We start from the raw sequence: 12,307 nt of genomic DNA on the forward strand, positions 1-12,307 counted from the left end.
TATTGATAAATTTTTTTTTTAATACTATAGATAAGTATACCTATAATAGGTATGTCTAATACCCAGACTGACAAACCGTCTCCGCTTGAAATCGTTTTTCTTATACAGTGATATTATATCATTGAATTCAAATTTAATACTATCCATTAAACAGTGACCCACTTGTAACCTACTGTACAGCAGAGCGACATCCACTTACCCACCTTTTGTAATATGATCTGTATAAAAATATTTTTTGATCGGGTTTTATAGTGTTTCTAAATTCTCTCAAATGAATTTACTTCACAGATTTTATTCTGGGTATATAATCAACAGGGATCGGACTTAAAGCACCCTAAATAACTTGAATATAGTATAGTAAATATTGAGATGTGTTGTACAGTGAAAACTGTCTAAAGCGGACCCTGAATAATACGGAAAACTATCCAATACGGAATTTTTCTATGGTCCCGGCACGTTCCTATAGTTTTATATAGACGCTCAACCCCAATAAAACGGAACCTTCATAACGCGGAAACGGAACGATTTTGTAAGTCCCATGCAAGTAAAAACCTTGCATAAACCGGAAAAACGACATGCGCGTGTCAAATCTAAACCAAAAATAAGGTACCTATAAAATATAGATATGCCGATTTGCGTACCTATGTACAATGTAGGTACATCGTTGAATAGTGATAGACACCTAAAGAAGATAAAATTGTTCTATAGGTACATATTCGTACTTATATTTTGCTGTTGATCAACAGGATGATGATGGTTTCATCGATCAAACAACACACAGAAGAAAAAATAGCAGCAACCGGGACAAAACAAAAAACTCTTCATCATTTTTGGAAATTCTAAATGTTTATATGTAGGTACGTTATATTTAATTTAGTATGTTATATGTAATAAAAAACCTATATTTTAGTTTAAATTTAATGAATTATAAAACCAACATTTTAGTTTAATTGTAATGAATTATATTATTTAAAACAATAATTTGAAAAATATTCTTTGGTATTTATTTGAATTGAATAAATTTTTCCGTTTTATTGAATAAAGCGGAAAACTGCTTAAAGCGGAATTTTTTGTTGGTCACATGCGATTCCGCTTTAGACAGTTTTCACTGTATACCTCCTTAGATCATATTATTATATACAATGTATATATGATATAAGTATATAAGATTACCTCAGCAGTTCCGCTTAATATGTAACATCGTTTATTGATAAAAAAAAAAAACAATATTAAATAAATAATAATAACTGTTATTAATGTCCATATAAATAACCGGTAGGTGATATCTATAGTCTAAACCTTCTTTAATCATTAATTCCTTAGCGCTTGGCTAGAACCTATTCTGTAGTAGGTACCTATAAGAAATAAGAATGCCCTGCCCCGGAATCACGATTAAGAGGACGCTACCCATACATTTGTTGTCTCCGTCTTACACACGCACGACATGGCAAATTGTCGTTCACAAGTTTCAATAGTGTGCTGTTAGTTTTGATACTATAGTGAATTGACCTATTTTAAAACTTTTAGGTAAGAACATTATCTGTGCTTAAGCGTTGCTGATTTTTCAAAATTTTTATTTTCAAGCAAGATATGGGTATGTGAAGTATCAAAAATTTGAAATGCTCATATCTCGCTTGAAAATTAAAATATCGAATAAAAGCCAACGCACAGATAATGTTATTATCTAGAAAATTAATAATAGGTCAAATCACTCTAATATCAAAACTAACAGTTCACTATTGAAACTAGTGAACGAAAATTTGCTATGTCGTATGTGTGTAAGACAGAGACAACAAATCCATGGGTAGCATCCTCTTAAAGATATACTTAAATAGGTATATTATCTTTAATCGTGCTCGGAATTCTAGTTCATTGAATATTAAAATTTTTTTAAGTGTGTTATCATTTTAAATCTGTTTTTTGATAACATTTTATTATTTATCACTGTTATTGTTTATATTTTATTCATGAAAGTTTTTTAAACTGTATTTAACTGTATTTAAAACTTGAACATGTTCTTTATGTTTTTAATATGATCTATAAACATTAAACTTAAAACTTCTAACAACTAACTTGTAAATAATAACTGAATAATATTGACCAATTATAAAAATTATCATTATAATATTATAATAATACAATATACAATAAATAAATAATATTTTATAATCATACATTTGTACATATGGTGACAAATTAATAAGTCTGAATTGTACAAAATTATATTTATAATATAAGGTAAACAAATACAATGGAATGTTTAATTCCTGATATATTATTTACTCTACTTGGCCACAAATCAGAAATATTACAGTGTATTGTCGACAATGACAGCAATTTCACAGATGATGAGTATATAATTTTGAACACTGAAGACAAGCGGCTGTTGAAGTGTTTCTTACATTTGGCCGAAGAGTATCAGAAACTTAACACTGTTATTGTATCATTTAACCGATTGCAGAGTATTTACAAAGAATCAGAATCAAACAGACAGGGTTTGTACTTTGAAGCTTTTGTCGATGGTATGTTAATCGCCTTGAAAACATACCGTGACTGTGTAAATGATATTGAAAAAAATTTATCAAATAACAAAGAAAATAAATGTTTATTGACCGAAACATTGAGAAAAGTCGAACAACATAAACCATTGATTGTTGCAGTTAATAATATTTTAGATCAAATTGAACTTTCTCAATTACATGGCGGACAAATATTGAATCTCATATACGAAGCAGTATGTATGGAATTTTTGGACAACAAAGTTCAATTATCACTCATATTCAACCAATGTTTACAGGTAATATTATAGGCATCTATATTATAAATTTATAACGGTATAGAAATATTAATCTACATACCTACCTAATTTATCTTATACTTATCTATCATTTTTTTTTTCAACTATAATGAAAATATTTACAATATATATATGGTAAACTAAATACAAATATTGTTTGAAAATAATGATATACGGACAGAATTTGATTTGAAGGGGGTATAAATGCGTAATCGTACAAGCTATAAGATCTAAGAAGGGTCATAATTCAAGAAATGCATATATTTTCCAAAAACCATGAACAATAACCCTGTATGCAGCGCACCTTGTGGCCGTTTAATTGTGCGACTTATTTATTAGAAGCGGAGTTTGGTCTCCCTATTCTAGTCTTCATACTAAGCATCTGGTAACTAATTGTTGAGGAATTATGTGATTGTTATCTGAAATTAGACTGTTGGCAATGGGATGCAGGGGATAAATTATATGGGCTGATTTGCTTGCATTTATCGTATTTCTCCTAAGATTGAAACAGTTTTGTAGTTTCTTTAGGTGAGTTTGAAGTAACTCGAGGCTTGAATTGGGTTAACATAAGTTGAGAATTGAGATGAAGCCAGCAAAGGCAAAATGGTATTATCTGAGTGGGGAATAACATAGGAGAATAGGTTGTACAAAGTTGGAGCTAAAATGTTACCCTGTGGGACACTTGCTTTTAAATAGTGGAGATGGGACAGTTAAACTTCACAGTATACTGAAAATGAGTGATGAAGGCCCTCATGCCAAACATGGCTTAACACTTGAGTGAAGTCAAGGAACTAGGAACATAACATTTTTAAATATTTCACAATTTAAAATTATAATTTAATTAAAATGTAAATAATTTAATATCCCCCTTTGTTAACTTTTTTTTAAGAGTTTTAATTTATTATAGGTGTTAATATCGCAGTTGAACACATTTTTCGCACACGGAGTGATTTTTGATCCTCACAATGAGTTCTTCATTGAATCCAAATATTCTAAAAGCAGTAAAGAATTTAAACAGTTTTCTTTATTACCCAGTTTAATGCCATCTTTTGTTCCTCTTTCAACTGCAAGCAAAATAACAAGAATTGGTGATGTAATAAAAAGTTTGCAACATTCAAATAACCAATCGTCATTGATAAACTACAAGGATATTTCTATACAGTTGTATGGACACAAAAAAGATGAACTGTTTTCTGATTTATTAAATTTAGTAAACGTGCCCTTGTTTACTAAAAATGAATTTGTCAAAGTAATTGACAAGTTTTATAATGTTGTGGATAAATTTATGTTAAAAGCATCATTTAATAATGATAGTTTTTCCTATCATATGAAGTTGGTTAGAGATTTTTATTTGCTGGGTAATGGAGAGTTTTATAAACACTTTTTAAATAAAATGTGCAGTTTATCTCTGAAATCTGAGCATAGTTTACGTGCTGTTAAGGTGGCATTTATTAATACAGCTCAAGATATCAAAATGCACAAATCTGTGAATCAAGTGTTTGGTTTCAGTTCATTAGAAGATGAAGAAGTTGATGAAACGACGTGGACAAAGATTAAAGTCACTTTTGAAACCAAATGGCCACTACAATTTATATTTACAAGCTCTGTTCAAAAAAATTATTCAAAATTGTTTGCATTTCTATCACGAATCAAAAGAGTGCAAACAAATTTGCACAACGTTTGGATTGAAAAAAAATCAAAATCTTATGAAATAAATGCTCATAATGTCCAGCTAAAAACTAAATTATCATTCTTAATAGATACTCTTTACAGTTACCTTCAGTTGGATGTCATCGAAGATGAATATTTTCTTCTCTTGGAGAAATTAACCAATGCCAATGATTTTCAAACAATTAAGCACATACACGATATATTCCAGACAAATATCATGAGAGATTCTTTTTTGTACATGGAAGAAGTTTACTTGGGCTTTAATAGAATTTTAGATATGTGCGAAAACTATTGCAGGTATATGACTGACATTACGGCTGCGTTAAATCCACAATATAAACAGTGTTTTGAAGAATTAAATTTACTTTTTACCAAAAAACCAAATAAATTAGTCACATTGATAAATATAATTAGAGAAATCCATGTTACTCCAAAACCAAATCAATTTATTGTTAGGTTAAATTATAATAACTGGTTTCTTCAAGCAATATCTAGTGATAGCTAAAAATAAAGTGACTTCATTTTCATTTTACAGTCACAAGGAGATAATATTTTTTGAGATTAGGAAACGTCATAAAAAATTGTAAATACTAAATTTTAAAGTCATTAATATGGAATTTCGATTAAAAAATATTTTGTTTATATTTTAAATGTAGATACTTAAATATATATTGTTTATTAAAAATAATTAATATGAATATGTCTTAATTACACATAAAAAGTATAAATGTATTAAGTCTAGCGGTTTATTATGTATCAATAATTGTCTTAAAATATTCTACAATATTTTTTTTCTTCAAATTAATTGTTTGTATATAATAAACTAATTTATAAATACAGACATTGCATTTTTAACTACCTGGTATCATGTAAAATTAACTATTATTAATTTACTTTAAAAAAAAAAAGGAAAGTATATTAATTTAAATTTAATACGATTTAAATGTTTAAAACCAATTATATAAATACTAAGGATTATTGATATAATATACAATAAATGATATTTAACTTCTGTGCGATCTATTGGCAGCTCTCATTGCTTTTTCCAATTCAAATTGTCGTAAATCTGTCCGTTCCAAAAAGTCTTGCTTTTCTAAGTACCTAAAATAAAAATATAACCCATTAAATAATATTTCTTAATGTTTATAATTAGGGCAGAGGGCTTGTGGCTCTAAAAAGCTCTAAATATGCACTAAAAAACCCCATAATATGCAATTAAAATATGCACTTAAAATTTTTTTTAGCCTTTTTATTTAAATAATAAATACATGATACATTAACATTATTATTTATTTATCCTAATCGAATAAAAGCCTGCATGGTGTACACACGTATCTGTGGTGGTGATGTCGTAGGTATAGTTTACGTTAAAATCGTTATCGCTTCTAAGAAAAATGTGTGCCCGAGCACAGTCAAAAACCATATTAAACGACAAAAATTAAAAATAAATACATTTTTATCCAATAATTTTGACTGTATTGTTTGAAATAAAAATGTCACTGTGGAAAAAATCGATTCAAGTAAAATATGTCTCAAAAAATATAAAATAGCGTACATAAGTGTAAAATATGCCCTACAAACCAAAAAAAACGTAAAATATGCATTTATATGCACAATAAAATTTCAAAACTAGCTTTGTGGAAGCATGAAACGTATTTGTTTCGCACTCTGCTATTTTTGTGGCTGTGCAAAAAAAATATGCAAATGCTACAAGTCCTCTGCCCTATTTATAATAAATAATAAATTTAAACACCAACCCATCTTTTCCTTTATTGTGTGTGACTAATTCTTCAACAATTCCTTCCTTTTTTTTGTAACCATCCCAATCTAGTTTGGATTTTTCTAAAACCGTCAGTTTACTTTTTTTTCCTATTTGACTCAATATAGTTGCTAAACCGCCTGATGGTCTTGTAGCAATAGAGGCTACCTCACTTTTAGTTTCTGGAGACTTAGGTGAACTTGTATTGTCATAATTATTCTCCACTCTGAAAAATAAAAACATTTAAAAAATACATTCATTGTTCTATTCAGAATCTAAAATAATCATAATATAAATTTAGTTTATTTTTAGTAACTAATGAACGATTTCATATTTTTCATTAATGTATTATGGTTTAATTAAATAATACAACTTTATTTATATTCGTTATTAATTTAATCTTTTAAATAAACCAAGTAAATTGACTAGGTATTAATAAGTACCTAGATATAAATATTTTATAAGTTGAACTTATACTTTATGCGCACAAAAATAAAAACTTGTAAACCTTCTTAAATGTAAGTGATCAGATGAAACTTTAATTTAACATAATAATGCCTAAGTTAAGTCACTAATTTCTATATATCACGATAACAATAATAATTAAGTTAGAGCAGAGGTATTCAAACTTTATCATTTCACGGCTCCTTTGTCTTCACAACATTTTGGAGTCTCAAATTATTAACTTTTTCACTGCTACACTATTTATGCTCTGCAACTTGCATATGCTACGTAAAATAAAATTTTAAAATTATTTAATAAAGATCTATATTCTATATTATGATCTAATAATTTATGTTTAAAATAATGCGAGCCAAGGTCTCTTAATATTGTACAAGCAAATAATAATATTATAAAATACAGGAATGTAATAATACGTCTAGAACAGTGAAAGAGTTAAAAATAGGAGGACAATTATACATTAAATTATGTTTAAACAATTTAAATTAAATGTTTTACATTTAGAATAAAATAATATATTAATCGTTATTTTTTTCTTCTTCTGTCCTACAGCTTCCTTAAGAGGACGTAACACTGGTATTTGTTGTCTCCGTTTTATAAGTGTGTAACAGCAAATTTTACGCTAAGCAGAACACGTGTAACAACTTTGTTAGTTTAAAAATTAGAGTGAATTGACCTATTATGAAACTCGATGGTAAGAATATTATCTGTGTTTGTTGTTGGTTTTTTACAATGGTTAAATTTTTTAGCAAGTTATGCGTATAGAATATACTGTAAATTAAAAATGTTCATAACTCACTTAAAAACTAAATTATTGTAAAAAAACAACGTACCAACACAAATAATATTCTTGCCATCAAGTTACATAATAGGTCAATTCACTCTAACGTTTAAACTACAACTGTTCTGCTGGACGTAAATTTCCTATGTTACGCACTAGTAAGACGGGGATAACATATACCAGTGTTACGTCCTCGTAATAAATACTCATGACACTCATTAGAGCCGCTATGCACAGTTTGAATATCTCTGGGTTATAGTATTGTGTTACAGTATTTGACAAACAAAGATTTTAAGTATATTATGTATGATAATGTTATGTTATCTTTTGATGTACTAATGTAATCATACATGTGGATAGAAAAAAAGAATAATTCTTCATTTAAAAGCTTAATTTAAATTTTAAACTATAGTTGGGAGCTCGAAAAATTAACGGTGCCAGTCATGTGCCAAGCAGAATTTTTTATCCAAATCATAAATCCATAAAAAAATTTTAATTATTAAATTATGTATAATATGTGCTATTTAATTTTAATTTTTTAGATTCTGAGCGAAGCAAGGAAGCTAGTGGTTTTACAATGGTGTTTATTTTTTATTTTATTTTTATCTTGTACACAAAATTTCTTCCAGAAGGAGTGCTTCGATTTCAACATAATATGTTATAGTACCTTATATTTTAGCAAATTGGATCAATATGGTACTTTAGGGAGGTAATTTTTCGATTTTCTCAATAGTTATTTAATGTCACAGGAAAAACTACCAAAAAATTACGAAAAACCGCTAAAAATGGGATTTTAATTTTGCTTTAATAAAACGCTTTGTATATCACAACAGCAACGAATAAAAAATAATAAATGTATAATATTAATTCAACTTACAGGCAATAATAAATAATACCAATATAAAAAATCCAGACTGACAAACCATCTCCACTCAGAATCGTTTTTCTTATGTAATGATATTATATCATTGAATTCAAGTTTAACACAATCCATTATACATTGACCCACTTGTAACCTACTGTACAGCAGAGCGACATCCACATATCCGATTTTTTATATTGTAAGGCTAACTTTATTTATATAATCAATTTATAATACATGATGAAATAAATTAAAGTAGTGGAAGCACAAACTACGGGCCATGGGGGTCAGCATTCATTATATCAGTTATAAAGACTTATTAAGTTACGGTAATTAAATTTAGTTTAAAAGTTGAATAATAAAAAATATATATGTATTTACTTTTTAGATGACTCAGAAATGTCAAATAATGCTTCAAAGTTCCTTTTTTTGGTTGTTTCTGGTTTATCAGAAACGTTTATGGATTCTTTTGATTTAGATTTATTTTCACTGGTAATAGGTGTATTGGAAGACTTTTTTGTTATAGGTCGTTGAAATTCTAAAAGTAAAACAGAAATTAGTTCAAATATGTTACTCTTACCCTATATTTTATAAATTATTATTTTTAGACTACTAGTTGGTTAGATCTTAAAATACTAATTATTAATATAAAATACCAAAAAAGATATTCTACGACTTGATAAAGTCAAAAATTGTTTTCTTGTTTTCGCAGGTCTCTGTCTTAATATTACTCACCATCCGCACGATTATGGGCCTATTAATGCAATACTGAAACTGGAACCACTATCAGAGCGCCGTAATAAATTGTGTATTAACTTTACTACTAAATTATTAGAAGGGCTCATTGACGCCCCCCGTCTACTAGAACAACTCTGCATTCGTGTTCCTGGCAATACTAGGTCACAAGATTATTTTTACCCGCCAATAAACAAAACAAATTTTGCTAAAAATTCCCCAATCATAAAAATGATGTTCATTACCAATAATAGTAAATCCCTAGTACCAAGGGCACATTAATGTTTGTATAATTTTATATTGTTACTTTGTTACTTTATTATTACTATCATTAATTTACTATATTTAGTTAATCTATATACATATAATATGTCCTACTATATATCTTGTTTGTAAAAAAGCCGAATGGCGTTAATTCATATGAATAAAAATAAAAAAATAAAAAAAATAAAATGAATTAATACCTTCCCACAAAGCATCCAAACGCTTTTTATCATCTTCAGAGGAATTAAGAAGAGTATTTACCTCTTCTTTTGTTTTTTCAATAGCTTCATCATCAATTACTCTTGAAAAGTAAACAAAATAAACATGATTTAATATTTTAAACCTAAAAAACAATTAAGTATTACATTTTTTTAGATTTCTTTAGTGAGCTTCTTTTTCCAGTCTTAGTTGGTTTCTTATTAGTTCTCTTTGATTTTTTAGCAGATGTACTGACGCTATCCTCATCATCTTCAATTGGATCATCGGAATCAACTTCTGATAATTTTTCATCTTCACCTAGTGATAAATATGTTTATGAATCAGAATAAATAAATAAAAAAATGATTAAAACATCACAATAAATAGTTTAAACCGAAATATTTAATTTTTAAAACTGAATCATATATTTTAATGATAAAATAGGGTATTATGTTTGTTAGTCCTTAGAAATTCATCATAATCAATACATTTGAAGACTATTTTTCTTTATAATGGACCAAACATTAGGTATGTACCGTGATTGAATTAATTGTATACATATTTTAACGGTAATAAATGGATTTTAATAACTAGTGAGAATTCTAAAATATAATTTCATTAAGATGTTAATAATTAATACCTGGTGGTTTATAGTCCGAATCATTTTCATCGCTGCTGTCGGAATAATCTTGAGAATCCATTATGTAATTCCAATGTTGTCGTCTATCAGGTTAAGCAGTTCAATTCAATGTTATTAAATAACAAAATATTAGAATATTAAAATAAATACTGAATGGGTTGATTTAGGTTCTCAATTTTCATAGTGTGAACGCAAGATTGCCAAGCCCGTGTCAGTGCCTAGCTCACTGCCGAGTGTTAGAGCAAATAGAGCTTAGAGGTGCCGAACTCGAAAGTCGGAACTGTGTCGGAACCACGATTAAAGATATCTTTAATCGTGGTCGGATCCACGAATTAAGATAGTACTATCTCTTAAATCGTGCGAGCTACCACGGTTATAGATTTCTTAAACCGTGTTTCGGATTTTGTTATAAAAAATAAAAATATAATATCCGTTATCATAAAAAAAAACAAAAATTTAATGATAAACACGGCTGGTATCTATAACCGTGATGATAAGTAAAAAAATTGAAAAACGAATCGATGGAGTTTCAAATTAATTTCAATTGTTAAGTTTGTATTAAGTTAAATTAAACTTTAAACATTTAGCTGTAGTTTTAACAATTGGTATACGCACGAATGTAAAAATTTAATAATTCTTTCATAGTTATTGGACTGTTTGGAAAATAATAGTACAAGACATTTAGTTACAATTTTATAATTTGTAAACTAGTAAACTACCTACACTATTTAATGGTTTGAAAGCGTTTTATTGTTTGTTCAAACGAAAGATTGTACCTATTTGAAAAATGATGCCACTCAACGATTTCAAGAATCCTGAACTTGTTCCGATCTCCAATGTTATTGGTTTAGCATCTCAACGACCCCTTAGTACATTTCCTGGTAATCCATTAAAAAATGTAAATTCATTTCACCAATATAAATCAATGTTAATTTTTTTTGTTAACATTTTTCAGAAATGTGGTATCAAACTTTTTTGTGGGCATTATTCTCATCTGCTATTGTCCATACTGTAGCTGCGATAATTGCTTTCGCTACACTCCATAAACATAATTTTGGAAAGTAAGATAATATTTTGATTTAATTTTGGTTTGTTCTAAATTGATGTCTTAAATATTATTGAATGACTGTTCCTCCAAACCAACTTCCTGGCAATGACATCCATATAACATTTGATTTGATAGTTTCATACTTGGGGAGGGGGATGAGTGGTAGATATTACATTTGACCATCAAGGCCGTGCCAAGGTAGAGGGGCAAATGAGAAAATTGTCTTAAAATTGTTTTTGTTTTATGTTCAAAAATGTACTTATGTTGAATAGGAGCGTCGAATATTATTGTCCAGGCCTAAGGCACCAATGTTAGTTAGCACAGCACTATTGACCCCATCATCCACTCGACTCCTTAAAAATAAATATTTGAATATTGGTAAATGTAAGAAAATCAATATATAAGAAATATATTATTTTTTCTGTATTATTCTAGAGATGCAATTTAAGAAATTATAAAAAAAAAATATTTTTATTTATAATTTATATGAAACAAACAATCTTTAAGAGAAATGCATAATAGGTATTAAGGTTAGTACAGACATGAAAAGGATTGATTAAAAAGCCACATATTACCAACACTTAACTTGATTTTTTATATATTTTTTCTTTATTTTACATTTTATTACCTTTTTTTAGAAATTTAAAATTTGTTTTATAATATTTTAATATTATAAGGTTACTCATTACTATTTTGTTAATATGTTAGTCTTAATACTCATTTATGATTTACTTATGTTTTAGGTTTTTTCCATTGTTCATTTTATTGGTTGGAATATTTGCTCCACTTAGTTCAGGCATAGTTAGCAGTGCTACCATAGCTTTTGTCTATCGAGCATCTAGTATTCAAATGCAACCATTGTATGCAATGTTTTGGGGAGTTGGACAGACACTACTCTCAGCAGCTGTAGGTTTTACAAGAATATTAGCTACATTATAGAACAATTGAAACATAATTTGTACATACCTTATATATTTGTATATAATATAATATAAATTATTGTATATTTGCGTGGTATATATTAATAAATACATATTGTGATGCAACAAAATTGTACATATTTATTTTTTAATAAATAAAATAGAATGTT

General features: G+C 27.9%; 3 protein-coding genes across 3 annotated transcripts; 2 read left to right on the forward strand and 1 right to left on the reverse strand.

Annotated features, from left to right (window-relative positions):
- The first annotated feature begins 1,957 nt into the window (after positions 1-1,957).
- LOC100570521 (gamma-tubulin complex component 4) lies at positions 1,958-5,307 on the forward strand. Its single transcript, XM_003242968.3, has 2 exons — positions 1,958-2,797; positions 3,705-5,307. The coding sequence occupies exons 1-2, from the start codon at positions 2,252-2,254 to the stop codon at positions 4,971-4,973; spliced, it is 1,815 nt and encodes a 604-aa protein (XP_003243016.1). The 5' UTR covers positions 1,958-2,251; the 3' UTR covers positions 4,974-5,307.
- LOC100166303 (craniofacial development protein 1) lies at positions 5,086-10,465 on the reverse strand. Its single transcript, XM_008182577.3, has 6 exons — positions 10,170-10,465; positions 9,697-9,847; positions 9,532-9,632; positions 8,714-8,870; positions 6,226-6,453; positions 5,086-5,569 (listed from the first exon to the last, which is right to left on the reverse strand). Exons 1-6 carry the CDS (start codon positions 10,228-10,230, stop codon positions 5,473-5,475), a joined length of 795 nt encoding a protein of 264 aa, XP_008180799.1. The 5' UTR covers positions 10,231-10,465; the 3' UTR covers positions 5,086-5,472.
- Positions 10,466-10,668: 203 nt separating this feature from the next.
- LOC100164278 (transmembrane protein 170A) lies at positions 10,669-12,262 on the forward strand. The gene is made up of 3 exons (XM_001952724.5): positions 10,669-11,050; positions 11,125-11,230; positions 11,961-12,262. Exons 1-3 carry the CDS (start codon positions 10,957-10,959, stop codon positions 12,154-12,156), a joined length of 396 nt encoding a protein of 131 aa, XP_001952759.1. The 5' UTR covers positions 10,669-10,956; the 3' UTR covers positions 12,157-12,262.
- Positions 12,263-12,307: the final 45 nt, after the last annotated feature.

The sequence above is a fragment of the Acyrthosiphon pisum genome, chromosome A1 (assembly GCF_005508785.2).
Source record: "Acyrthosiphon pisum isolate AL4f chromosome A1, pea_aphid_22Mar2018_4r6ur, whole genome shotgun sequence".
NCBI classification, from domain to species: domain Eukaryota; kingdom Metazoa; phylum Arthropoda; class Insecta; order Hemiptera; family Aphididae; genus Acyrthosiphon; species Acyrthosiphon pisum.

What these genes read in the sequence shown, in the direction of transcription:
- LOC100164278 (XM_001952724.5), top strand. Translation starts at nt 10,957, where the DNA reads ATGATGCCACTCAACGATTTCAAGAATCCTGAACTTGTTCCGATCTCC. An exon ending in ACCCCTTAGTACATTTCCTG is followed by an intron (nt 11,051 to 11,124) that starts GTAATCCATTAA and finishes AACATTTTTCAG; the next exon opens with AAATGTGGTATCAAACTTTT. An exon ending in CATAAACATAATTTTGGAAA is followed by an intron (nt 11,231 to 11,960) that starts GTAAGATAATAT and finishes CTTATGTTTTAG; the next exon opens with GTTTTTTCCATTGTTCATTT.
- LOC100570521 (XM_003242968.3), top strand. Translation starts at nt 2,252, where the DNA reads ATGGAATGTTTAATTCCTGATATATTATTTACTCTACTTGGCCACAAA. An exon ending in TATTCAACCAATGTTTACAG is followed by an intron (nt 2,798 to 3,704) that starts GTAATATTATAG and finishes AATTTATTATAG; the next exon opens with GTGTTAATATCGCAGTTGAA.
- LOC100166303 (XM_008182577.3), bottom strand. Translation starts at nt 10,230, where the DNA reads ATGGATTCTCAAGATTATTCCGACAGCAGCGATGAAAATGATTCGGAC. An exon ending in TTCGGACTATAAACCACCAG is followed by an intron (nt 9,848 to 10,169) that starts GTATTAATTATT and finishes ATTTATCACTAG; the next exon opens with GTGAAGATGAAAAATTATCA. An exon ending in CTAAAGAAATCTAAAAAAAT is followed by an intron (nt 9,633 to 9,696) that starts GTAATACTTAAT and finishes TTACTTTTCAAG; the next exon opens with AGTAATTGATGATGAAGCTA.